The following is a 26964-nucleotide window of genomic DNA, read 5'->3' as shown; positions in this document are numbered from 1 at the left end:
AAAGTTCATTTCATAGTATTTAAAGCAATTTGTCCGAGAAAATATAGGCTTATTCAAAGCTAGACTTGAACACTGCAAATAAAAGGTAACTGATCCTGCTTACCTTCTATTCTCTCTACTGTTATTAAAAAGTTTAATCATGTCAGAAAGAAATGCTCTGCGAACTTCCATGCTCTCTGGGCACTGCACAGAATTTCGAAGTAGCGTTGCAATTACTTTTAGTATCTCTGTAAGACAATTCATAAATTAGTAAAAACCACAACGTTACAAAAAATTCATGATGCAAGATCATCAGTATATTTCAATTTTATTTCCCTGACATAAATGTCTACCTAAAATACCCTCTTCTATATTATAAAAAAAATTATCTGTGGACAAGACTGTCAAAACATTCACTAGAAATCATATATAAACAAGAAAGGAATTTTTTATTTTCATCATTAGACAGAATACTTAAATTTTAAAACTTTGTAGTAAATCAAATTAAATTATAAATGAATTAAATGACTGCTGACACCTCTCCATAATCTCTGCCAGATAATAAAGTTGATCTTAAAATATACATATTTAAAATTTTTTTAAATACTCAAAACATATATATAAAATCAAAATCTCAGAAAAAAAGAATTCTCAGCTTCTTCAACAATATGTATAATAGGCACATACTTTATCCTTTATCATTGTGAATTTTAGAAGCTATCAAGATTTTCTTCCATAATTCTAAAAGTAAAATTAGACACAAAAATATGAAAACTAAATTAAAACCTACTAAAAACCCTAAATAAATAAAACTGTTCCTGTAATACTCTTAAATATTGACTAAATTTGTACTATAAATTTTAAGAAAAGGAATGCTTAAAATATATAAAAATCAAAGTAGAATGATCAAATAATAATATCCCAAAGTTTTACACAAATAAAAATTGAGGAATTCTAAACCTGCAATTGGCCAAGATTTTTGGTGTTTCTAAAGCAAAAAGTTCAAAATATCAAATAAAAGATATTTTATCATAAACTTAATGACAATTTTTGAATTCTTCTAATGACGAAGTCTACCTGAACAATGATTACCATGACAATAATATCCACTAACTTTGAGGATATACTACTGTGAGACACTTTTTTAGAAAATACAGATATTAATACATATAATCCTCACAAAATGATAACTAGATACTATTATCATCCGGATTGTAGAGATACTATTATTTACCCATTTGGATAAATTAATGTACCCCAAAATCACTTAGCTGTTAATACTGAAAAGCAGACATACCATTTTTTAAATACCACAGTGTACAGATTATCTTTTCTGCTAATATATTACACAGACAATATATTTAAAGTTCTTACTTCAATAAGTCATCTTTCCCATAACTACATAAAATATATTTTATATTATATATATTATCAAGGTTGGATGAAGCACAAGCTAGAATCAAGATTGCCTAAAGAAATATCAATAATCTTAGATATACAGATGATACCACCACTGTGGCAGAAGAGGAACTAAAGAATCTCTTGATGAAAGTGAAAGAGGAGAGTGAAAAAGCCGGTTTAAAACTAAACATGTTGATATATGGCAAAACCAATACAATATTGTAAAGTTTAAAAATAAAACAAAACTTAACATTCAAAAACAAAGATTATGGCATCCAATTCCATCACTTCAAAGCAAAAAGATAAGGAAAAAAAAGAAACAGTGACAGACTTTATTTTCTTGGGCTCCAAAATCACTGTGGATGGTGACTGCAGCCATGAAATTAAAAGACGCTTGCTCCTTGGAAGAAAAGCTATGACCAACCTAGACAGCATTTTAAAAAAACAAAGACACCACCACTTTGCCAACAAATGTCCTTATAGTCAAAGCTATGGTTTTTCCAGTAGTCATGTATAGATATGAGAGCTAGACCATAAAGAAGGCGAGTGCTGAAGATCAGATGCTTTCAAACTTCGGTGCTGTAAAACACTCTTGAGAATCCCCTGGACAGCAAGCAGATCAGATTAATACAACCCAAAAGAAATCAAGCCTGAAAAGTCACTGGCAGGACTGATACTGAAGCTGAAACTCCAACACTTTGGCCACCTAATGTGAAAGGTCGGCTCATTAGAAAAGACCGTGATGCTGGGGAAGACTGAAGCCAGGAGGAGAAGGGGATGACAGAGGATGAGATGGTTGGATGGCATCACCGACTGGATGGACATGAGTCTGAGCAAGCTCCAGCAGATAGTGAAGGACAGGAAAGGTGGCATGTGCAGTCCATGGGTTGCAAAGAGTTGGACATGACTGAGCAAATGAACAACAACAATATAATCGAGGTATTTTTTCCTTTTTTACTCTATAAAATAATGATATCACAATTATTTGGAGGCTAAGAAAAATTAAACACACACATGACATGTGTTTTTAAAATTAGTACTGAAACAGTATCACAAACATGAACACAACTCACCACACAAAAAGTAATTTAATTTATAAATTCCACAAACCAGTTGTTTTAATATCACTAATCTTAAAAAGCAAGATGAGAAATGTACACATTTTATAAGTCCTTAAGAATTCTAAATATCAAAAGAAAAGATTATTAACCAAGACTAAGTTCTTAAACAATTAAGAAGACAGATATTTTTCAATTCCACACTTCGTATTCTTGACAGGAATTTAAAAAGAAAGCCACCTTCATGGTCCATGTAACTTAGCCTGTCATCACCTAAATAGTACAGTCAAAACTTTACCAAAAATCTGAACATAGATCTTATGCATATAATTCTTGAAAATCTGTATATAAACATTTCCCCATGACCTAAGGTAAATTTGAAATTATAGTCAACATCAAACACAAACTACTATTATATTAATGTCTATAATGAAATGTTATCTAAACAATGTGTTTCCAACAATATCAACTTTAGGTTCTTCAGTGCCTTTCCATTTGGTAACAAGATGTACTTATAAAAAACAAGTTAAAAGGAAGGGAACGGGAGAAATGGGTGAAGGCGCTCAAAAACTAGAAGCTTCCAGTTACAAGGTGAATAAGTTCCGTGGATGTAATCTTTAACCTGGAGACAACAGATAACAATACTGCTTTATGCGTTTGAAAGTGCTAAGGGTATTCACCACGTGTAACAAAAAATTAAAACCACGTAGAGCCATGGATGTGCTCACTAACGTTACTGTGGTAATCATTTCACAACGTGTATCAACTCATTACACTGTACACCTTGAAATTACACGACGTTGTATGTCAGCTATATAACAATAAATCTTGAAAAACAAAAAACAAATATCAAAAACAAAGTATATTAAATACATACGAGGATTCTGTATCTTTACTGAAGAATCAGGATCTGGATGTTGTTTATGTATCACTTGAGTGCAAATCTGTTCTATGAGAATCTACAGAAATGAAAGACCAGATTGGATTAGCATAATCACTATGTCACTATTACTATTAATGAACTTTAAGTACAACACTAATCAACATTATAACCCTATTTAAAAGTAATTATAAAATGAGACATCAAATAGTCAATACAATGGAGAAAATACTTAAACAGAGATGTCCACACTGTTTAATAACTCACAGACTAACAGATTAAGATATAGCAGTGTGTCTTTATTTTTTTTTTTTTTTTAGCAGTGTGTCTTTAAATAACTAGTTTCAAAATCATACATCAAACCTAAATGCTTTTATTTCATCTACACATTAGTCAACTCAATTATATAGGTATTTTTCGCTAAAAATTAGTTAAGATTAAATGCTCACTGCATTCCTACCTCAAATAAGACGTTATACGTTGTCATTGTGATTAAATTTGTCTGAAGCATGAGTCTTTCAGCTAACAATGAAAACAACCCATGTCCAAGCATGACTTCAGCTTTTCTTCTGCAATTACACAGAAAAAAAAAATCAAATGCAAAGTTTTACTATTTACTTGATGAAGGAGACATAAAAATGTTTTTCACAAAAGTAACAAATTCCAGCTCAATAATGCCCCCAATTTCCTTCAACCTAGAACTTACAAGGCCACAAAATCTTTTAAGTACAGAAATACAAACTACAATATGGGAACAACTAAAATTTAAAAAAATACGACTGGTTATGCCACAGCACAGCAAAAATCATCACCAAAATCTTCATAGTTTGATTCAGCCCCTCACTCATGTCTGACTCTTTGCAACCCCATGGATTGCAGCACGCCAGGCTTACCTGTCCATCACCAACTCCCAGAGCTTGCTCAAACTCGTGTCCATCGAGTTAGTGATACCATCCAACCATCTCATCCTCTGTTGTCCCCTTCTCCTCCTGCCCTCAATCTTTCCCAACATCAGGGTCTTTTCCAATGAGTCAGTTCTTCGCATCAGGTGGCCAAAGTATTGGAGTATCAGCTTCAGCATCAGTCCTTCCAATGAACACTCAGGACTGATTTCCTTTAGGATGGACTGGTTGGATCTCCTTGCAGTCCAAGGGACTCTCAAGAGTCTTCTCCAACACCACAGTACAAAAGCATCAATTCTTTGGCATCCATTTTTCTTTATGGTCCAACTCTCATATCTATACATGACTAATGGAAATATCATAGCTCTGACTAGTCAAACCTTTGTCGGCTTTTTAATATGCTGTCTAGGTTGGTCATAGCTTTTCTTCCAAGGAGCAAGTGTCTTTTAATTTCATGGCTGCAGTCACCATCTGCAGTGATTTTGGAGCCAAAGAAAATAAAGTCTCTCACTGTTTCCACTGTATCCCCATCTAATTGCCATGAAGTGATGGGACTGGATGCCATGCCCTTCGTCTTTTGAATGCTGAACATTACTTTGCCAACAAAGGTCTGTCTAGTCAAAGCTATGGTTTTTTCAGTAGTCATGTATAGATCTGAGAGTCATGTATAGATCCAACTATACATGAGACTATGAGACCAAAGAATTGATGCTTTTGAACTGTGGTGTTGGAGAAGACTCTTGAGAGTCCCTTGGACTGCAAGGAGATCCAACCAGTCCATCCTAAAGGAAATCACTCCTGAATATTCATTGGAAGGACTGATGCTGAAGCTGAAACTCCAATCCTTTGGCCACCTGATGAGAAGAACTGAGTCATTAGAAAAGATCCTGATGTTGGGAAAGATTGAAGGCAGGAGGAGAAGGGGACGACAGACGATGAGATGGTTAAATGACAGCTTGACTCAACGACATGAGTTTGAGTAAACTCCGGGAGTTGGCGATGGACTCGGAGGCCTGGCGTGCTTCAGTCCATGGGGTTGCAAAGAGTCGGACACGACTGAGAGACTGAATTGAACTGAATTGAACCATGAATAATAATCTAAAGCCAAATCTTCACAGCAATTTTTTACTAACTGGCAGCTACCATGAATAATCATCTAAAGCCAAATAAGTAGAAAAACAATGTGAAAGAAAAGGTAGAAGACATGCAAGAGAATTTTTAAAGGAACACTGTGAAGGTAAACATACTAAAATTAAACTTTCAAGCAGAAACTAAGAAACTGAAGGACTACAAACTTAATTCTACCCCTGGCTTTGTCAAATGTTTTCTCCAAATGGCTGGATAGTATAAATTTACAGTTTTGTGTACCATGCTCTCTGCAGCAATAACTCAACACTGCTGCTGTATAAACAGCCATAGATAATAAACAAATAAATGATTGTGGCTGTGTTCCAATGTAACCTTATGTACAGTCAGCCAGCTGGATTCAACACAGACTACAAAGTTAGCAATACTTTTCTACCACCAAAACTGTTAATTTTTATAATAAACCAATTCTGGTATAAGGAACAATAGGTAGGACAAGAACGTCTGCATTCAGTTAAGAAAAGAAGCTTGCAGGTTTCAGTTTTTAGTTATATATATAACAGAATACAGTATGTGACAAATACCCAAGTTAATTCTGCTAGCTATATACTACAGATGAAGCAAATGGTGATCAAGCCCCCTGAAAGAAGTCCTCACCTAGATTTACTTAGAATTCAACTTACACAAATGTATTCTCATAGTGAACAAAATGCAGAAAAATTAAAATAGAAACAGAAACAATATACTCCTGTTCCCTACTTTATTTTTAATATGTAGAAAGAGGACCAAACTTATATAGAATTTTATGAATAAAAATAAATAAAAAACAGACTAGAGGGACCACACGTAAATACTATCCCAAAGATTTATAAAACTGATATGTAATATGCAACAGTCCATTTTAGATTTCATGCATACTCACTTTGGGGCCAGGTGTTTTAAAAAATAGCCCATTGCCTTGAGAGCCTGTACTCTGATTCCTTCACTTGTTGATGCCAGAAGTTTATAGATAACACTGAATAAATTAAAATTTAAAACAAATTACTATGAGTATCTTTCAAAAGTAAATATCTTATATATGCATATTTTTTCATATAGTCACACAATTATAAACCTTAGTCACACAATTATAAACCTATCTTCAAGTAAGATATGAGTGAATTTAATACACATTTCTAACATTTAAAAATTTGCTTATCAACTATATGTTCTCTTCAAGAAACCCACTTTAAATATAAAAATATATACAGGTAAGTAATTGAATGGACAAAAATATACCATCTTAATAACTAATCAAAAATAAGAGTAACTACATTAATTTCAGACAGATTTCAAAGTATGGAAAGTTATCGGGGATAAAGAAGGACATTATATCATGATAAAACAGGTCAATTCTCCAATATGACCTAACAGTCTTTAACGTGCATGTACCTAGCTACAGAGCCTAAAAGTACATAAGGCAAAATTTACAGAAGTGCAAGGAGAAACAGTTAATCCATTATCATAGTGGGAGATTTCAAAATCCCTTTCTCAGAAAAAGACAGACCCAGCAGGCAGAAAATCAGGAAGCACATAGTTAATCTCAAAAATAGCATCAAACAACTGGATGTCACTGATATCTATGCACTACTTCCAGGCTACCCAGGTGACCCGGTGGTAAAGAACCCGACTGCCAGTTCAGGAGATGCGAGAGGCGCGGGTTAGATCCCTGTGACAGATGACCTGGAGGGAAACGGCAACCCACTACAATGTTCCTGCCTGGAAACATTTGTGGAGGGGCCGGGAGGACTCCAGTTCATGCGGTTGCCAGGAGCTGGAAACAACTGACCACACACACACGTGCTACTTGCTTGTACAACAGTAGAAACACACACTTTTCTTCAGCTCACACAGAACATTCACCAAATAGACCACATCCAGGACCATAAAAACACATAAACAACAAATATAAAGACTGGAGATTACATAACACCGGCTCCAAAACCACATGAAATTAAACTAGAAATCAATAATAGATAACTGCAAAACACCAAAATACTTCTAAATAAAAGGTGGGTTAAGGAAGAAATCTCAAAAAATTAAAAACATTTTCAACTAAACGAAAATGAAAGCACAACTTATAAAAATTTGTGGGATGTTGCAAAAGCAGCACTTACAGGAAAATTTACAGCACTGAATACATATATTCTAACAGAAAAGAAGAAAGATCTAAAATCAATAACCTAAGCTTTTACTCTAGGGCATCTGGATGAGAAAATTCAATTGAAAGTAAGCAGAAGAAAAACAATAAGCACTGGAGTAGGAATCAATAAAAAGTAGAGAAAATCAATAAAAATAAAACTTGATTCTTCAAAAAGACCAATAAAATCAATAAGCTTCCTTGGAAGCTAAGAAAAAAAGAGAAAGGACATAATTCACTAATGTCACATATAAAAAGAGGGATATAACTACAGATGCCATGCCCATCTAAAAGAATATTATGAACTCTACGCCCACAAATTCTATAACCTACATGCAATAAGCCAATGCCTTGAAAGACATCATCTGCCAAAACACACATAAGAAAAAATAAAAGATATGAATAGGCTTATATCTACTAAAGATACTGAATAACCACCAAAATTGAAAGTACCAAACCGAGAGGAATTCACTGGTAAAATCTACTAAACATTTGGGGAAGAAATGATACCAGTTCTCTACCAGCTCCATCAGAGCACAGAAGCAGAAGGAATACTCCTAACTTACTCTCATTCTGTGAGCCACCATTACCCTATACCAAAACCAGAAGAAAACACTGCAAGAAAACGACCAATATCTTACATTAGACAAATATCTCACATAATAGAGATGAAAAATCCTCAACAAAACATCAGCAAATCAAATCCAAAAAAGTATAAGAAGTATATACGATGACCAAGTGAGATTTATCCTGGGTATACAAGGATAGTTTCACATCTGAAAATCAATTAAGGTAATCATCACATAAACACATAAGAAAAGTTATCAGTTATATCAGTAGATAAAAAAAAAAATTTTTACAAATCCAACAGCCATTCATGTTAAAAACTCTAAATAAACTAAGGACAGAGGGTTAACTTTCTCAACTTGATAAAGACTATCTACAAAAAACCTACAGCTAACATCACACTCAATGGGAAAAAAATTCAAAACTTTACTACTTAGATCAAGTGAAAGGCACGACTGTCCCCTCTCACCATTCCTTTACAATATCATACCAAATTTTCTTCCTAAAGTGGTAAAGCAAGAAAAGTAAATATACGTACAGACTGCGAAGGAACACATAACACAATCCGTGTTTGCAGATGACATGATCACCTACGAAGAACATCTAGGACTGACTGACAAAATAAATCATGGAAATAGGAAGCGATTATAGCAAGGTTGAAAAATACAAAATTGATACCCCAAGTCAATTGCTTTCCTATACCAACAATAAACAAGCCAAAGGACTTAATAGATACTTCATCAAGGGAAATACACGGATGGCAAATAAGAATACAAAAAGATGCTCCACATCATAGGGAAATGCAAATGAAAACAAAAATAAAACACCTATTAGAATGGCCAAACACCACCAAATGCTGGTGAGGGGGAGAAGCAACACAAATTATCACCCTCAGAAGAAACTGAAAGCATAGCCACTCTGGAAGACAGTTTGGAAGTTTCTTACAAAACTAAATACACTTTTACCATACAATCCAGCAACTGCACTCTTTGGTACTTATCCAAAGGAACTGAAAACATATTTTCAGGGAAAACTGACATATGCATGTTTATACCAGCTTTACATGTAACTGCAAAAACTCGCAAGCAACCAAGATGTCCTTGATCAATGCATAAATAAACTGGAAACATCCAACCAATGAAATATTATTCAGGCCTACAAGAAATGAGCTATCAAGCTATGAAAAGCCTTTTGGTTGAAAGCCTCAGATTGAAAAAAATACATACTAAATGATACTAACTATATGGCATTCTAGAAAAGGCAGAACAAGGGAGACAATAAAAAGATTAGTGGTTGTGGATTTGGTGGTTGGGGGGTGCTGAGAGAAGGATGAACAGGCAAAGTACAGAAGATTTTGACAGCAGTGAAATATTCTGAATGCCAGGGTAACAATGAACATATACATTCAACCAACCAAGATGGAGTAAGGACAACAGAGCTTCTCTTCCTATGTATCAGAACTATAAACTACAGACAAATAGAAAAGTAATTTTGCAAGTACTCTGAAGACTACAAAAAAGCAGGTGCATTGGTGTGGAGAAGTTAATACTTAGGCATTACACATTTTATAGGTAAGAGTCTGAATTTTTACTTTTCTCTTGTAAATCTGACCCACAGTCTATATCTCAGAGTAATTTTCTTTCAGAAGTTCAAGTAGCTAATATCGTGAGAAAAATGATCCTTCAGGTTACAGGAATTAAGAAAATGGGTTCCTACAGACTAGAGGCCTGGAAAAGCATATGGAAAACCACTCCAGTATTCTTGCCTGGAAACTCCCCTTGGACAGAGGAGCCTGGTAGGCCACAGTCCAATTCAGTTCAGTTGCTCAGTCGTGTGTGACTCTGCAACCCTATGGACTGCAGCAGGCCAGGCTTCCCTATTCATCACCAACTCCAGGAGCTTGCTCAAACTCATGTCCACTGAATCGATGACGACATCCAACCATCTCACCCTCTGTCATCCCTTTCTCTTCCTGCCTTCAATCTTTCCCAGCAACAGGATCTTTTCCAATGAGTCAGTTCTTCACATTGGGTAGCCAAAGTATTGGAGTTTCAGCTTCAGCATCAGTCCTTCCAATGAATATTCAAGACTGAAATTCCCTTAGGATTGACTGGCTTGACTTCCTTGCAGTCCAAGGGACTCTCAAGAGTCTTCTCCAACACCACAGTTCAAAAGCATCAATTCTTCAGCTCTCAGCCTTCTTTATGGTCCAACTGTCACATCCATACATGACTACTGAAAAAAAACCATAGCTTTGACTAGATGGACCTTTGTCGGCAAAATAATGTCTCTGCTTTTTAATATGTTGTCTAGGTTGGTCACAGCTATCCTTCCAAGAAGCAAGGTTCTTTTAATTTCATGGCAGCAGTCACCATCTGCAGTGATTTTGGAGCCCCCAAAAATAGTCTGTCACTGTTTCCATTGTTTCCCCATCTATTTGCATTGAAATGATGTAACCGGATGCCATGATCTTCACTTTTTAAACGCTGAGTTTTAAGCCAACTTTTTCACTCTCCTCTTTCATTTTCATCAAGAGGCTCTTCAGTTCTTCTTCACTTACTGCCTTAAGAGTGGTATCATCTGCATATCTGAGGTTATTGATATTTCTCCTGGCAATCTTGATTTCAGCTTGTGCTTCATCCAGCCCAGCATTTCACATGAGGTACTCTGCATATTAAGTTAAATTAGCAGGGTGACAATATACAGCCTTGATGAACTCCCTTCCCAATTTGGAACCAGTCTGTTCTTCCATGTCTGGTTCTAACTGTTGCTTCTTGACTTACATACAGGTTTCTCAGGAGGCAGGTCAGGTGGTCTGGTATTTCCATCTCTTAAAGAATTTTCCACAGTTTGTTGTGATCTACACAGTCAATGGCTTTGACGTAATCAATAAAGCAGAAGTAGATGTTTTTCTGGAACTCTCTTACTTTTTTGATGGTTAAACAGATGTTGGCAATTTGATCTCTGGTTCCTCTGCCTTTTCTAAATCCAGCTTGAACATCTGGAAGTCCTCAATTCATGTACTGCTGAAGCCTAGCTTGGAGAGTTTTGAGCATTACTTTGCTAACGTGTGAGATGAGTGCAACTGTGAGGTAGTTTGAACATTCTCTGGCATTGCCTTTCTTTGGGATTGGAATGAAAACTGACCTTTTTCCAGTCCTGTGGCTTCTGCTGAGTTTTCCAAATCTGCTGGCATTTTGAGTGCAGCACTTTCACAGTATCATCTTTTAGGATTTGAAATAGCTCAACTGGAATTCCATCACCTCCACGAGCTTTGTTTGTAGTGATGCTTCCTAAGGCCCCCTTGATTTTGGACTCCAGGATGTCTGGTTCTAGGTGAGTGATCACACCATCATGGTTATCTGAAAAATGACGATTTTTTCTGTATAGTCCTTCTGTGTTTCTTGCCAGCTCTTCTTAGCTGGCAAGATACTCTTCTTAGTATCTTCTGTTTCTGTTAAGTCCATACCATTTCTGTCCTTTATTGGGTCACAAAGAGCGGACACAACAGAAGCAACTTAGCACACACAGACTAGAGAAGGTAGGAGACTCCTAAATAACTAGGAGGAAACAAAGGGGAAGAATCCGCAAGACCTGTGTAAAAACCTTCAAAAGCCACAAACTGACCTAAGAGATGCAATGTATGGGACAAACTCAGACCACAGGATCAATCAAGTCTTTCTAAAGAAGATGCGAATTATCACCCAGTTCTCACCTTAATCCCTGAGTGGTGCGTGTACAAGAAAAACTTAAAGACGAGAGGTTTTAAAAATGAAGGGACAAGAGAACAACCACTTATAGAGGACAGGCAGAACTTGAAGACTGACCTTTCCTGCTAAAACAAAAAACAAAAATCAACATTCGTTAACAGATCACAAGATGCAAAGATTATAGGTTAGGGTTAGGGAGTATTTCCCAAATAATTCTATGAGGTCAGCATTTACTCTGACATTTAAATCAGTAGACTGAATAAAGTCAATTACCCTTCATAATGTGGGTACCTCATTTGAACAGTTAAAGGCCTTAATAGAAAAGCAAAAAACTGACCTCCCTAGAAGAAGAGGGAATTATGCCAGCAGACAGACTTTAATCTCAAACTGCAACATCAACTCTTATCTGGCTCTCCACCTGCCAGCCTACCCTGCAAACTTTGGACCTGTCAGCTTCTACAATCACATAAGCCAATTCCTTAACATACATGTCTGTCTGTCTCTCTCTCTCTCTCTCACACACACACACACACATGCACACAAACACTTTTGGTTCTGCTTCTCTGGGAATTTCTGAAAATGCACTCCCTAAGTATAATGCATAAAGTCCTCTTCTATCTTATACACAAAGTATCGAAAAACAACAAATCAAAAGTCTGTTATAAAAGACTGGTTGCTGTTGTCATTCAGTTGCTAAGTCATGTCCGACTCTTTGCAACCCCACGGACTGTAGCACGCCAGGCTCCACTGTCGCCCACTATCTCCCAGTTTGCTGAAATTCATGTCCATTGGGTTGATGATGCCATCCAACCATCTCATCCTCTGCTTCCCCCTTCTCCTTTTGCCTTCAATCTTTCCCAGCATCAAGGTCTTTTCCAATAAACTGGCTCTTTGCATCAGGCAGTCAATGTATTGGAGCTTAACCAACGGCCCTTAAATCAATATTCAGAGTTGATTTTCTTTAGGACTGGCTGGTTTAATCTCCTTGCTGTCCAAGACTCTGAAGAGTTTTCTCCAGCAAAATTCAAAAACATCAGTTCTTCAGCACTTAGCCTTCTTTATGGTCCCACTCTCACATCTGTACACTACTAGAAAAGCCACAGCTTAGACCATACAGACCTTTGTGGGCAAAGTGACAGCTCTGCTTTTTAATACACTGTCTAGGTTTGTCATAGCTTTTCTTCCAAGGAGCAAGCATCTTTTAGTTTCATGACTACAGTCACCATCCACAGTGATTTTGGAGCCTAAGAAAATAAAGTTTGTCACTGCTTCCACTTTTTCACCATCTATTTGCCATGAATTGACGGGACCAGATGCCATGATCTTAATTTTTTGAATGCTGAGTTTGAAGCCAGCTTTTTCACTCTCCTCTTTCACCCTCATAAAAAGGATCTTTAGTTCCTCTTCACTTTCTGCCATTAGAATGGTGTCACCTGCATATCTGAGGTTGTTGATATTTCCCCTGGCAATTTTGATTCCTGCTAATGATTCATCCAAGCCCAGCATTTCTGCACATAAGTTAAATAAGCAAGATCACAATATACAGCCTTGCTATACTCCTTTCCCAATTTTGAACCAGTCCATTTTTCCATGTCTGGTTCTAATTGCTGCTTCTTCACTCATATATAGGTTTTTCAAGAGAGAGGTAAGGTAGTTTGGTACTCCCATTTCTCCCATCTCTTTAAGAATTTTTCACAGTTTGCTGTGAGCCACACAGTCAAAGGTGCTAGTGTAATCAATGAAGCAGATGTTTTTCTGCAAGTCCCTTACTTTCTCCATGATCCATGGTATGGAAAATTTATTATAGCTAGATTATTAAATTACTTACTGTAGCTGATCACTCAGCAAAGTATGTGTTCAACTTTTGTGCCCCAAAAACCTTCCCATTAAATGAAAGACTTAAAACAGAAGTATTCTCTTTTGTTGCTGATAATTGTTACAGACTGAATATGTGCTCCCCAATTCATATACTAAATCCCTAAGCTCAACTGTAGCTGTATTTGGAGAAGAAATCAGTTAAGTTAAAGGAGGTCAAGACATGCAAACGAGGCAAGAAAATACAGTCTGAAGGGGTAAACCTATCATCAGAACAAGACACAAACATGACAGAGAAGTTTTAAGACAGGGAATTTAAAAAAACTATGATTAGGAGGTGGGGCAGGGGGGAATTTGGGAGAAAACAGATAACAAATAAGGACCTACTGTAGAGCACAGAGAACTCTACTCAATACTCTGTAATGACCTATATGGGAAAAAAATCTAAAAAGACTAGATATATGTATAGTTACAACTGAATCACTTTGCTGTACACTTGGAACTAACAACATTGTAAATAAACTATACTCCAATTAAAAATTTAAATAAAAAACAAAAATTAAATGAGGTCATAAAGGTGGGTCCTGATTCAAGTGGATTAGCGTCCTTATTTAAAAAAAAAACAAAACAAAAAAAACAAAGAGCTTTCTGCTTTCTCACTTGCTGTCTTTCTGCCCTGTACAGAAAGGTCATGTCAGCACAGTGGGAAGGAGGCTGCCTACACTCCAAAGGGAAAGCCCTCACCAGACACCAAGCCTCCCTTCAGCACCTTTATCTTGGACTTACAGTCTCCAAAACTGTGAGAAAACAAATTGTTGGTGTTTAAACTACCTGGTCTAGGATATTTTGTTACAGCATGCTGAGCAGACTAATACAATGATGACTTGGGACTGAGGTTGGAAGACGTTATATTTTAAAGGAAAGACATAGAGATCTTCTCTTAGATCACAATTGTATATTACTATTCTAGGACCTAAAGACACGTCTGTTAAGAGAATCTGACCTCACAATAGCTGTATAACAGCATTAACTATACAAACACTGGAATGATTTGCCTGATCTGTCCTCACATATTAAACAGTAACACAGCCTCTATCGCTGAAGAATTTTTCAAAAAACATAAGACATGAAATAAAAGGATCTTATATCCTGTTTTATAGGATCCAGTAACAATTTTCATTTCTAAGAACCTATCATTTAAAAACTAATCTCTTATATTAAATATATTAAAATTCTTGAAATGTTAAACTCTTACCGTAACCCATTCCTTTGGTCAAAAGCAGGTATCATAGAGTTAGGATGTTCTGACATTAATGCAACAAGCAGCTGTAGCACATCCATTAGATTGTCATCCTAAAATTATTTTAGAATTTTTTTTAAATAAGGAAAACAACTTATTTGAACAATGACTACTTCTGTAATAATGAATTAGAATATCAAAAAAATAAGTAGGCTTCTGAACAAATACACTTGTTTAAAACACACTATTTAATATACATATTCATCTGTAGAATTCAAAATACACAACACCAAAGAGTCAATTTCATAATCAAAGATATAAAATGACTATTGTACTGTGTCAAGATTTCTTAAAACATATTCCACTGTTATAACAGGTATTGATTTACAGGTTTCTTTTTTTTTTTTTGGAATGATTACGTATCAAGAAATTGGCAGGGAAGGACAAACAGGCTGTTCTGTTTTATTACAACAAAGACAAACTGAAGCTTCAAAATGCTAAGAAGGCGTTGGGAACATAGCAGTAGTGTTGGGGCAGCTAGGACCACGACGTGCACTAAGTCCCTCTAGAAACTAGTTCTGAAACCAGATCTTACGGGAAATGATAACTAGACAGTTCTCACATCCTATCTGGGAAAAAGTGTTAGCAGATCAGTCGTGTCCAACTCTTTGCAACCCCATGGACTGTAGCTTCTGTCCATGGACTTCTCCATGCAAGAATATAGGACCGGACTGCCATTCCCTTCTCCAGGGGATTTTCACAACCCAGGGATAAAACTTGGGTCTCCTGCACTGCAGGCAGATTCTTTACCATCTTAGCCATCAGGGAAGCCCCATATCATCTGTGGTTAGTATTAAAGGTATCAGTACATATTAGTCCCTCAGTCGTGTCCAGCTCTTTGCAACCCTATGGACTGCAGCACACCAGGCTTCTCTGTCCATCACCAACTCCTGGAGCTTGCTCAAACTCATGTCCATCAAGTCAATGATGTCATCCAACCATTTCATCCTCTGTTGTCCCCTTCTCCTCCCACCTTCAATCTTTCCAAGCATCAGGAACGTCTTTTCCAATGAGTCAGTTCTCCACATCAGGTGACCCAAGTATTGGAGCTTTAGTCCTTCCAATGATTATTCAGGACTGATTTCCTTTAGGATTGACTGGTTGGATCTCCTTGCAGTCCAAGGGATTCTCAAGAGTCTTCTCCAAAACCACAGTTCAAAATCATCAATTCTTCGGCGCTCAGCTTTCTTTATAGTCCAACTCTCACATCCATACATGACTACTGGAAAAATCATAGCTTTAAATAGATGGACCTTTGTCGGCAAAGTAATGTCTCTGCTCTTTAATATGCTAAGTCTGTCACCGCTTTCCTTCCAAGGAGCAAGCGTCTTTTAATTTCATGGCTGCAGTCACCATCTGCAGTGATTTTGGAGCCCAGGAAAATCAAGTCCGTCACTGTTTCCACTGTTTCCCCATCTATTTGCCATGAAGTGATGGGACCAGATGCCATGATCTTCGTTTTTTGAATGTTGAGTTTCAAGCCAGCTTTTTCACTCTCCTCTTTCATTTTCATCAAGAGACTCTTTAGTTCTTCTTCACTTTCTGCCATAAGTGTGGTGTCACCTGCATATCTGAGGTTATTGATATTTTTCCTGGCAATCTTGATTCCAGCTTGTGCTTCATCCAGCCCGACATTTCACATGATGTACTCTGCATATAAGTTAAATAAGCAGGGTGACAACATACAGCCTTGATGTACTGCTTTCCCAATTTGGAACCAGTCCATTGTTCCATGTCCAATTCTGTTGCTTCTTGACCTGCACACAGGTTTCTCAGGAAGCAGGTATGGTGGTCTGGTATTCCCAACTCTAAGAATTTTCCACAGTTTGTTGTGATCCACACAGTCAAAGGCTTTAGCATAGTCAATGAAGTAGAAATAGATGTTTTTCTGGAATTCTCTTGCTTTTTCTTTTTTTTTTTTTTTTGCTATTTTTTGTACGCCTTTTCTATGTTTCTTTCTAGAATTCTCTTACTTTTTCTCTATCTATATACATGGTAATAATAAACTTTTCATTTTTTAATTTGTCCAAGGCAGACATGATGTGATAAACACCACTAGACTCACCACCTGAGCCACAGAAATATATACTGCAAGCCCATCTGTGTACAGACTGCCTCTTGACATTTTTTAAAATTGACACTGCAGTGATGGTGCGGGTCTCATCACCCGAGTGGAGAACAGGGAAGCAAAATTTTTCCCCAAAACTTTAAGGTGGGTTTTTGTTTGGGGCGGTATATTTTTCTCCCCTCTCTGGATTTGTACTTTTAAATCTTAAATGATACACTGTTAGGCATGGCAGGTAGTATAAGAAGCAATGGAGAAGTGTTTAAAATGCCTGTGTTAGCTAACAGGTTTCTGAATTTATTGCTGTATCTCCAGAGAGAAGGCTGGAGAAGGTAACAAGAAGATTCCCTATCAGCTACTGCAGCCTTAAAACAAAGTTGGTGTCTCTTTGGACTTTAAAATTGTTCCTATGCAGCTTCTTTTATTTTTGCTTAACCAGACACAAAGGGAAGCATGAGCAGGGAAAGATCAATAGATGTTTATTGGGTGAACACACTTCTGTATATGGCATAATTTGATAACATTTGCAGAACAGCACAAGAATAAGCACATAGGAGTTCTGAAATCTACAAATTTCAAGAAAACCCTTCACAGTCTTTGTCTACTATTTCGTATCTCATGCGGGCCTTATTGGGCATTACTAACCCACAGATACAAAGGAAAGCAGCAGGCAGTCATCCCTATGGTGCCCTGAGTCCAGGTTCATTCACTGCTTTTTAATTTTTGCTGTGGCAGCTACTTCAATATTTAATTCTCAATATGCTAAATAAATCATCTAGAGGTAGGGCACTGGGGCTTTGGAAAAGTGTGATTTGAAAGACCCAAAAAATATCTGATTTAATAGTTTCGGGGTAACAGATCACTGTGACTTCCAGTTTCTCAGTTATGAAATATTTTGGTCCCAAATGGTCAAGAAAATCTAAAAAGAGACTACCCTACTCAAGAGGAAAAAGAAATCATAATTATTAATGTTTCGGTCAAACATGATGCTACCAAGAAATTTAACCCATTCTTTTCTGCCCCAATTAACAAAGACAGATTCAAACCACATCTCTTATCTACTAATGATTTTAAAAGCCACTATTCTCATGCTGTAACAAATATGTTAACTCTTAAAACATGAATTATACGCAGGAATATCAGTTATCATATAAACGCCACGCTTTATATGAAATTCACTTCCAGATTTAACTTATATAAAATACATTTAATTGTATTATTTATTTAGACTACATCGGGCATATATCAAATTTTCCCAACTCTCTAAAGGAAAAAACTCCAGACATTTCAACCTGTTTAACCTCCTTTACAACCACATAATTTTAAATCAACTATAAATGAGTGATTTAACAGTATCTGATTATGCAAAATCAGCGGGAAGAGTATGTTAAGAATTCAAAAGTCTAATCATTTGTAGTCATTTTTGTTATCTATTTTTCCATTTATTATACTGGTACCTGGAAATACACTGAAAGTATTTTTTGGTTATTAGGTTATTCTTTAGTCTTATTAGGTTAATGAGATCTAATTTTAATACTTTTTAAAGCCTCTCAAGCTTATTCACAGAGGCATGTTGTGGTAATAAAGAATATTTAAATATAAATTGCTAAGATTTAGTTCCTAGATACATTTACTCTCCATTCTGAGCACAGGTACAGGCATAGTTACATCATTAATGAGAGAATTCTTTAACTCTTTTTTGTTTAAAAAAACCCATAGTATAACTTCAAAAAATAAAATCCCAACATATAAAATTCACATGTTACCTCATGCATAGTGAGTAGATAATTAAGAATGGCCTGTAGTTCATCTTCCTTTACTCCATTATCCTTAAAAAACATAATACAAGTATTTTATACTTACATATAAAAAACTTTTTTGAAAAGGAAAATTATACACACAGATTTGCCAACTTGGTCAGTTGCTATAAACATAAAAAAATAATGTAATATAGAATCTAAACCAAAAAAAAAATAATAATAATAATCTAAACCTAAAATAAAAACTCAGGGAAGCACTAAAGACATGCAGTAGGCAACACAATATAGAAAGTCAAAAGAGATTAGACGTCAGCACTGTTTTCAGCGCCTTATAATACGGATAGATGATAACCTATCTAGTAGAGCTTCAGAATCCTGAAGTAAGCAAAAACGATCACTGAGGTAAGTATAAGGGTATTACACCCATCACTCCTTTAAATACAGAAGATAACTTTTCTGTTTATCTTTTTCTATTAAATTTGGAGACTGAAATGAGCAGTTTCTAAAATTACCAAGTTAAAATGTCAGGTACTAAAAACTGAGTAGTAATTTCAGTGGGAAAAACACTGCACTTTTTAGTATGAATGCATTATGAAAATTTCCAAGGTACTGTACTATTGATCATAAAACAAACATGAAATTTCAAAAAAGAACAATAAGATAAGTAGAAACAAAACACACTAGGAAAGAACTTAAAGAGACAATGTAAAGGATAAATTTTTAAATAAACGGAAATAAGATATCTGATTCTGAAAGATATACCAACAGGTAGGTCCATTTACCACAATATTATGTGGCAGCTAATAAAACATTAAACTATAAAGAATACAAAATAAAATGATATAGAAAAATACTGAATAAAATATTGAGAACAAATATATTTATATGTTGGCATCTTATAAAACCAAAACATCTTCCTGAAAAATAATATTAAATTTTACTTTACTGATAGTGGAAGGAAATGGAACAAAATATAATCATTTCTATCCAGTGTGTTTTTATACAGGAAAATTATTTTTCAAAATCTGGATGTCAGATACAGGGAATCTCTAAAAATGAAACCTCCTCCTTTTGAGCAGCTCTGCTGACTGTTGTATCACCAGGTCTAAGACTAGTAGGAACTACTAGCAACTCAGTAAATACTTGCTGAATGAAAGTATGAATACACTTGAACTCCAATAGAAATTCATATATGTTACAATTATCAATCTCTAATTCTGCATTAATGTTTATCGATATATGCCTAAGAAACAATAAGAAAAAACAAACAGGGAAATAAATACCTTTCAAAGTATTTTCCACTCTGGAAACCCATTAACAGAGCAAAGAATAAATAAACCAACAGAGTGGTTTATGTGAAATTATGTTACAACAAACACATGCTATAGGATAAGAAATGTGAACTCACCTTCATTACTAATTGCTTAATAAACATCAACAAGAATGCTCGTAGAGAAAACATTTCTTTTTGATTAGGTCGTGGTCCATCTTTTAAAAAAAGACAAACACATATGCACACACATTGAGTATTTCAAAAACCTCGAAGCGAAGTATAAAATTCCCATTCCCAACAGTTTTCCCACTTACTTATAAGGAACATAAAGGTAACTTTCCTGAAGAGTTTAATGTCTCTAGAAAAAACAAGCATTCAATCTCAACGTGATTGCATATGTAGTGTTTCTAATGTAAAAAATCAGTTACACAAAAACTGCAATGAAGACATTTGTTTTTGACTAAGGTCAAAGGAATCTCAAAACAGAAAGATAAGGTAACAAATTTACATTTAGCTTTAAAAGACTCTCTGGGAATCTTACTATGGTAACATAAGTTTACAAAGGAAAAAGAGCAAAAGAAAGTCTAAACTTTACATGTGAACTTAGTATGAAAAAACTTTTCCACTGTTACCACTGTATAAGCTAATATAAAACCCTCAAAAAGTACACGTCAACACAATATCACCCATGAAGGCGGGAAACATCGTGCTGACCACCTCTGACATCTCCTTCTCTTTTTGAAAAAGCCCTTGGTCACACATGGCTCACATTAAAGTCAATTTTCATGTCTGAAACATATAATTCCCAAACAGAAAGCTTTTGAAACCAAATATTCATTGTCCTAAGATCCTAACTCAGGTACTTGCTTGCCTCATATTTTCTGCAATTTTCCCCCCACTAATCATTATTTACAGCTAGTTCCTAGACCACCAAAGCACAGGACCAACACGACCCTGAACAGATCAATTAAACTAGGAAGAAAATTGTTTAAAATTTGTTCCACATGACGATTCCTAGACAAAGAAAAGGTTACAGAGCTACAACAGAATCATAAAGTTTGGCCAGCTTTCTCACATAAGTATGAGACTTTCCCAAGATCACTAATCAGTTAGAAAATCAAGGCCAGAATATAATACAAACACCCAGGACAGTACATGACACACACCATCAGGAAATAATGATTTGGTTCTAGATCTGCTGCAACATGCCAGCTTAAACAAGATCATGGAACTTTCATGTGTCCTCACAGCTTTCTAAATGATAGCATACTGTCTGATAATAAATCTAGTTTATTTTGAAAGGGATTTAAAAAAATATTGTACAAATATGAAACCTCATCTTTGTGAATCAATGAACAACCAAAGCATGTGAGTAAAAAATCAGAATGTATATTGTTTCACTCTCCTGCACCTATCTCCTGATTTAAAACAACAGCCCTCAATTCTTATAAAGGGACTGAACCCATCTTCACACTCAGATCATGTGTTCTGGGGCTAAGAAGGGCCTCCTCTTCTGGGCAATCTGAAGAACACTGTCATGCAGATAGACACACGATGCAATCAGAGCCAGTGAGCAACAAAGAGACTAAAAGGACTTTTGCTGGAAATGCTCGATACAGGCAGATACTCTTGCTAGATTTAAAGTTGTGGGGATATGAAGGTAGGGTGGCTGCTTGGTAATACAAAGAGAGAAACTACATGGAAAGAGCCAATACAGAAGAACTGGGAAATGGAGAGAGACAAGCTGACAAAATAGCAGGGCCATACTCTGAGCCCCTGCACCAAATTCTACTGGAACTATCAGCCTATTAACCCTGGTTAACCCTCTTTTACGATATAAACCTGGAGTAACAGGCAAGTTTGACCTTGGAGTACAAAAGGAAGCAGGGCAAAGGCTAACACAGTTTTGTCAAGAGAACACACTGGTGATAGCAAACACCCTCTTCCAACTACACATGAGACGACTCTACACATAGATGTCACCATATGATCAATACCAACAACAGACTGATTATATTCTTCGCAGATGAAGATGGAGACACTCTAATAGTCAGCAAAAATAAGCCCTAGAGCTGAATTTAGAAAAGGCAGAGGAACCAGAGATCAAATTGCCAACACATGTTGGACTACAGAGAAAACAAGGGAATTCTAGAAAAACATCTACTTCTGCTTCACTGATTACCCTAAAGCCTTTGGCTGCGTGGATCCCAACAATCTGTGAAAAATTCTTAAAGAGACAAGAATACCATACCACCCTTACCTATCCCCTGAGAAGCCTGTAAGCAGGCCAAGAAAGAACAGACATGGAGCAACTGACAGGTTCAAAACTGGGAAAGGAGTACAACAAGGCTGTATATGGTCACCCTGCTTATTTAACTTACATGCAGAGTACATCAAGCAATATGCTAGACTGAAGGAATCACAAGGTGGAATCAAGATTGCTGAGAGAAATACCAACAATCTCAGATATGCAGATGATACCACTCTAAAATCACTATGGATGGCGACTGCAGCCATAAAATTAAAAGGCAGATGTTCCTTGGAAGAAAAGCTATGAAAAACCTAGACAGTGTATTAAAAACCAAAGACATCACTTTGTTGACAAAGGTCCATATGGTCAAAGCTACAGTTTTCCCAGTAGCCACATACAGATGTGAGAGTCAGACCATAAAGAAGAACCGAAGAAGTGATGCTTTCAAACTGTGGTACTGGAGAAGACTCTTGAGATTCCCTTAGACAGCAAGGAGATCAAACCAGTCAATCCTAAAGGAAATCAGTCTTGAATATTCATTGGAAAGACTGATATTGAACCTGAAGCTCCAATACTTTGGCCACCTTATGTGAAGAGCCAACTGACTGGAAAAGACCATGATGCTAGCAAAGACTGAGGGCAGGAGAAGGGGGCAAAAGAGGATGAGGTGGTTGGATGGCATCATCGACTCAATGGACGTGAGTCTGAGCAAACTCCAGGAGATAGTGAAAGACTTCCGAGTCCTGGCATGCTGCAGTCCATGGGGTCACAAAGAATAGGACGCAACTTAGCGACTGAACAACAATGAGCAATAATGCAAACCAGTTTTAAGCAGGTTTGGCAATACTTTAAACAAGCCACTATTTGTCAAAATTTTTATTTTGATCCCTTCTATGAACTATTGACATAATAATGAACATTAGTCTTCCAATAGGTTAGTTCCGATTATACAGGAAAATAATTACTGAAATTCTGTAGTTTCCTTAAATTAGTTATTAGAAGCAGATACTCCCTACTCCTACAAAAAAATCTCCATTCTCTCAAAAAACACTGCTGTCAATGACTTTCAATGGAATAACTGAACTCAACATCAATACTAGTTGCTAATATAGAATTTTCTCTCATTCTCAATGCCTTAGAAATCATCCTAGTCATATTTGATCCCCAAAGAACTCATACTAGCAAAAGTAGCATTCTTCTATAAAAATAGTGAGCTGTTAATCTCTGTCAACCACAATTTAGGACAAACTATTAAAATTATCAGCAAGATTAAAATGAAATTTTGCCATGAAAAGATTTAGAAAAACTTTCAGAATAATGCATTGTTTTAGGAAAAAAAGAAATGCAAGAAAGAGGGAGGGAAAGAAGGAGGGAAGAGAAACTCCTGAATTTGCATATATATGTAACATAATATACAGATAGAGATGAAATACCTAATCCTTTTGGGGTAATCCCACTCCGATCTTGAGGGTTCACCGCCCAGTAGTAGTACTTCAGTGTATGCATTATGAGAAGCACTGTGCCAACTCTCCGAATGGCATTATATATGTTGACTGTACCAATGAATTCCGTGGACAGGTAAGTATAGAGTGTCAACTGCACCTAGAGAATCAAAATGAAGAGCTCAAATCAAAGAAACAGACCAGCATTTTACCGTTCTTTCCAGTAATACTCTCAGGTTGCTCTATTCGGACCACACTCGTTCTAAAAAGCAAGCTGCTTAATTAGCTTGATAGTAACCTCCATGTTAACAGACAACATATAGCCACGGACACATACCCAGAAGCACACACGCTCCTTACAAAACAAAAGCAGGCCAACGCTCCTGTTACAGCAGCGCTATGAAGTGAACACCCCCACATACTATGAAGTAAACATCCCACATACACCGCGCTTTTGCAGCACTGTTCCTATAGTGCTGAGAAAACTGATTCCTGTTTAGCAATCAGCAATTATTCATGAACTTACACACTTCTTTATAATAAACCTACTATTTATACTTTGCATAATTGTTCTCAAAAGCTAGAAATTGTCTTTGTTCTGGAGAAAACTAGTAGCTGGAATAACTCATAAGAAATTAAAAAAAAACAGCAGGAATAACTAAAAAACAGATCAAAAAAAGAAAATCATACAAAAATATGTAAAGCCTATCTTAAGAAATATTTATTAGAAAAAAAGAATTTTGTTATAGCAGCTCATTACTACAAAGATTGTAATTATAATCTTGGCACAAAATAAAAACCACTTTTGTCCTACTTTCATATCAAAATCAAGAATTTTTCACTGCATTACTAGTGGATATACTTTATTAACTAAAAAATATTAAGGAAGGCATGAAATTTGACCAAAACTGAAACTACTCCTGATCATTTACAATGAGTATTTATGTTTAAACATAATGGACATTCCCAGATGCTGAGGGCATTTTCCTTTTTAAGCCTGAAAGATAAAAATTAGGTGCCTATATTCCAGATGCCCTATAAACAAACAAGCCTAAATGAATAAGGGAGTCAATGAGTAACAGTACAAGGTCCAGAACGGCAGACTCTGAGCCCCTTAAAATCGAAGTCTGAAAGATGGCTGTAGTTTGCTGTTGTTGTTTAGTAGCTAAGTCATGTTTGAGTCTTTGCCAACCCATGGACTGTAACCTGCCAGGCTCCTCTGTCCATGGGCTTTCCCTGGCAAATACTGGAGTGGGTTGCCATTTCCTCCTCCTGGGGATCTTCCTGACCCAGGGATAGAACCCACATCTCCTGCATTGAGAAGTAGACTCTTTACTGCTGAACCATGAGAGAAACCCAACTGTGGTTTAGAAAATCATAAACATGCTATAATCCACAGAGTTGCTGAATGATAACATCATTTTGATGTTGCTACTGCTGTTCAAATAGACAGCCCCAGCTTAGTTGTTATTGAGGATATACAGAACTTTCTATGACATGATTCAAATTCTTAAGTGTGATATTTCAATCAGAAAATATTTACCTTCACCTGTATTTGTAGCACTGTATTACTGAATATACAATGGTGCAGACACTGTCCCTCAGTAGCTAAAAATCTAATGGAGAAGATTAAACATACACACAATTTTAAGTGAAAAACCAAAGGTAATAAATACCCCTACTGAAACATAAGAAAGCTCATGTGGCAATATGTAATTAACTGCAAAACGAGTGCAATAGAGCTATGAAATACTATTAATTCAGAGGCCAGAGAAATTATTTTAGGATAAGCTAAAAGAGTCAAGAAAAGTTTCACTACTAGAGTAGATATTAAGGTAGGCTTTGAAGATGAATAGTTCTAACAATAAGAGGAAATTTCAAATAGAGAATATTGTAGATAACACAAAAAGCTTCCCTAGATCTATAACAACCATCCTCAATCTTGCCTGCATTAAAATACCTGGAAAACATTTTTTAAAATACCTGTCTGGGTCTTGTCCCAGAACAATTAAATCAGAATCTAGGGAAGAGGGAGTGAGATTCTCTTTTCATTAAAAAAAAAAAAAAAAAAAAAAAACCCTTACCAACTAATTCTATAGACAGCCAAGATTAAGAACCACTGCTCTAGGATAACTTTTGGTACCCACTTACCCATTGAGGATAACTGATTTTTCATATAGAAAGCCTAGAAAGAACTGGCATGAAGACTTAATGCTTTATTCTGAAAACAAAGAGAAACCTTTACAAATTTGGGGGCTAAGAAATGTTCTGATGAGAGTGACTGTGATATGTTGAAAGCATGAACGAATTCTAACAAAAAGTGAAAAACCAAGATATGGAAAACTGGAGAAAGTCAGTTTCCTGAGAATGATACTGCAGATAAAGACAAATTAATAGGATTGAACAGCAACATACTGAGGTAAATAAGAACAGTGACCTCAGGATCATGCATATTCTGATTATGAATAATTCTTCACTCTATATAATCTAATAGCCACACAAATAGATGAAAATGTCTTTCCCATCACACCTAAATTCTGTGTATGAGAGCAGGAATCAGACCTGTCTTATTCACCACTGTATCCATAAGGCCGGCCACTCAACAAATGAAAGACTATTGTCTACAAGAAAACTCATCTCTCGTGTTAGGTCATTTAAAAGACTGTCTCTGAGCAAATCAAACTTAAATGCGTATTATAAATGACTAGGAGCAGCCTGTTCCAAAAGCAAAGATTGATTCATACGACCATACCCTCAACTTTGGTAACCAGAGGTGAATTTACCATGAAGCTAATGAAGCTTAAACTTTATGCCCACTCACCTACACATGTTCCTTGCAAAATCCTAAACCTAATTTTACATGTTGCATTCTTTTTGTTAAAAAGCTCCTTTCTCCCCCAAATTGTATGACCTTTAGGTCAAACAAACTTTATATCTGCTTTTTGTTATAACTACCTTTATGATAAAATTAGATATAACCCCTCAAGGATACACAAAGCATAAGGCTGAAACAAAACTGAAGTTTAATATTAACAAATCAACTGCAAATTCTAAAAAGGAAATTAAAGAAAATTATTAACAAGGAAAAGGTAAGAAATACAGTGCAATAATACTACGGACGTAAGGAAATGATATAATGAAATTTTTAAAATATTCCCCTACAACTAAGTATCTAATAAGAGGAGGTTTTTTGACCACATCAAAAGAGGCCCAAAGGCTTACAAATGCGCTGCTTAGTTAAGACAAAGAAGTGTTTAGTAAAAAGTTTAAGAAGTAACTTGAAACAATCCTTGAAA

At 36.0% G+C, this 26964-nt stretch overlaps 1 protein-coding gene across 5 annotated transcripts in view; it reads right to left on the bottom strand.

The window, feature by feature from the left end:
• Positions 1–26964, bottom strand: part of LRBA (LPS-responsive vesicle trafficking, beach and anchor containing) — a 758995-nt gene that overhangs the window by 611583 nt on the left and 120448 nt on the right. For all 5 annotated transcript variants that reach the window (XM_010840761.1, XM_010840760.1, XM_010840763.1 and 2 more), the window contains exons 14-21: positions 23660–23828; positions 20111–20190; positions 18709–18771; positions 14833–14930; positions 6229–6321; positions 3779–3887; positions 3316–3397; positions 104–227 (exon numbers count right to left, since the gene is read on the bottom strand). In XM_010840761.1, the coding sequence (XP_010839063.1) occupies positions 104–227; positions 3316–3397; positions 3779–3887; positions 6229–6321; positions 14833–14930; positions 18709–18771; positions 20111–20190; positions 23660–23828 (818 nt within the window). The remainder of the gene's footprint in view (positions 1–103; positions 228–3315; positions 3398–3778; positions 3888–6228; positions 6322–14832; positions 14931–18708; positions 18772–20110; positions 20191–23659; positions 23829–26964) is intronic.

The sequence above is a fragment of the Bison bison genome, unplaced genomic scaffold, assembly GCF_000754665.1.
Source record: "Bison bison bison isolate TAMUID 2011002044 unplaced genomic scaffold, Bison_UMD1.0 scf7180017864146, whole genome shotgun sequence".
NCBI classification, from domain to species: Eukaryota; Metazoa; Chordata; class Mammalia; order Artiodactyla; family Bovidae; genus Bison; species Bison bison.
This window is presented reverse-complemented; position numbering and strand designations above follow the sequence as displayed.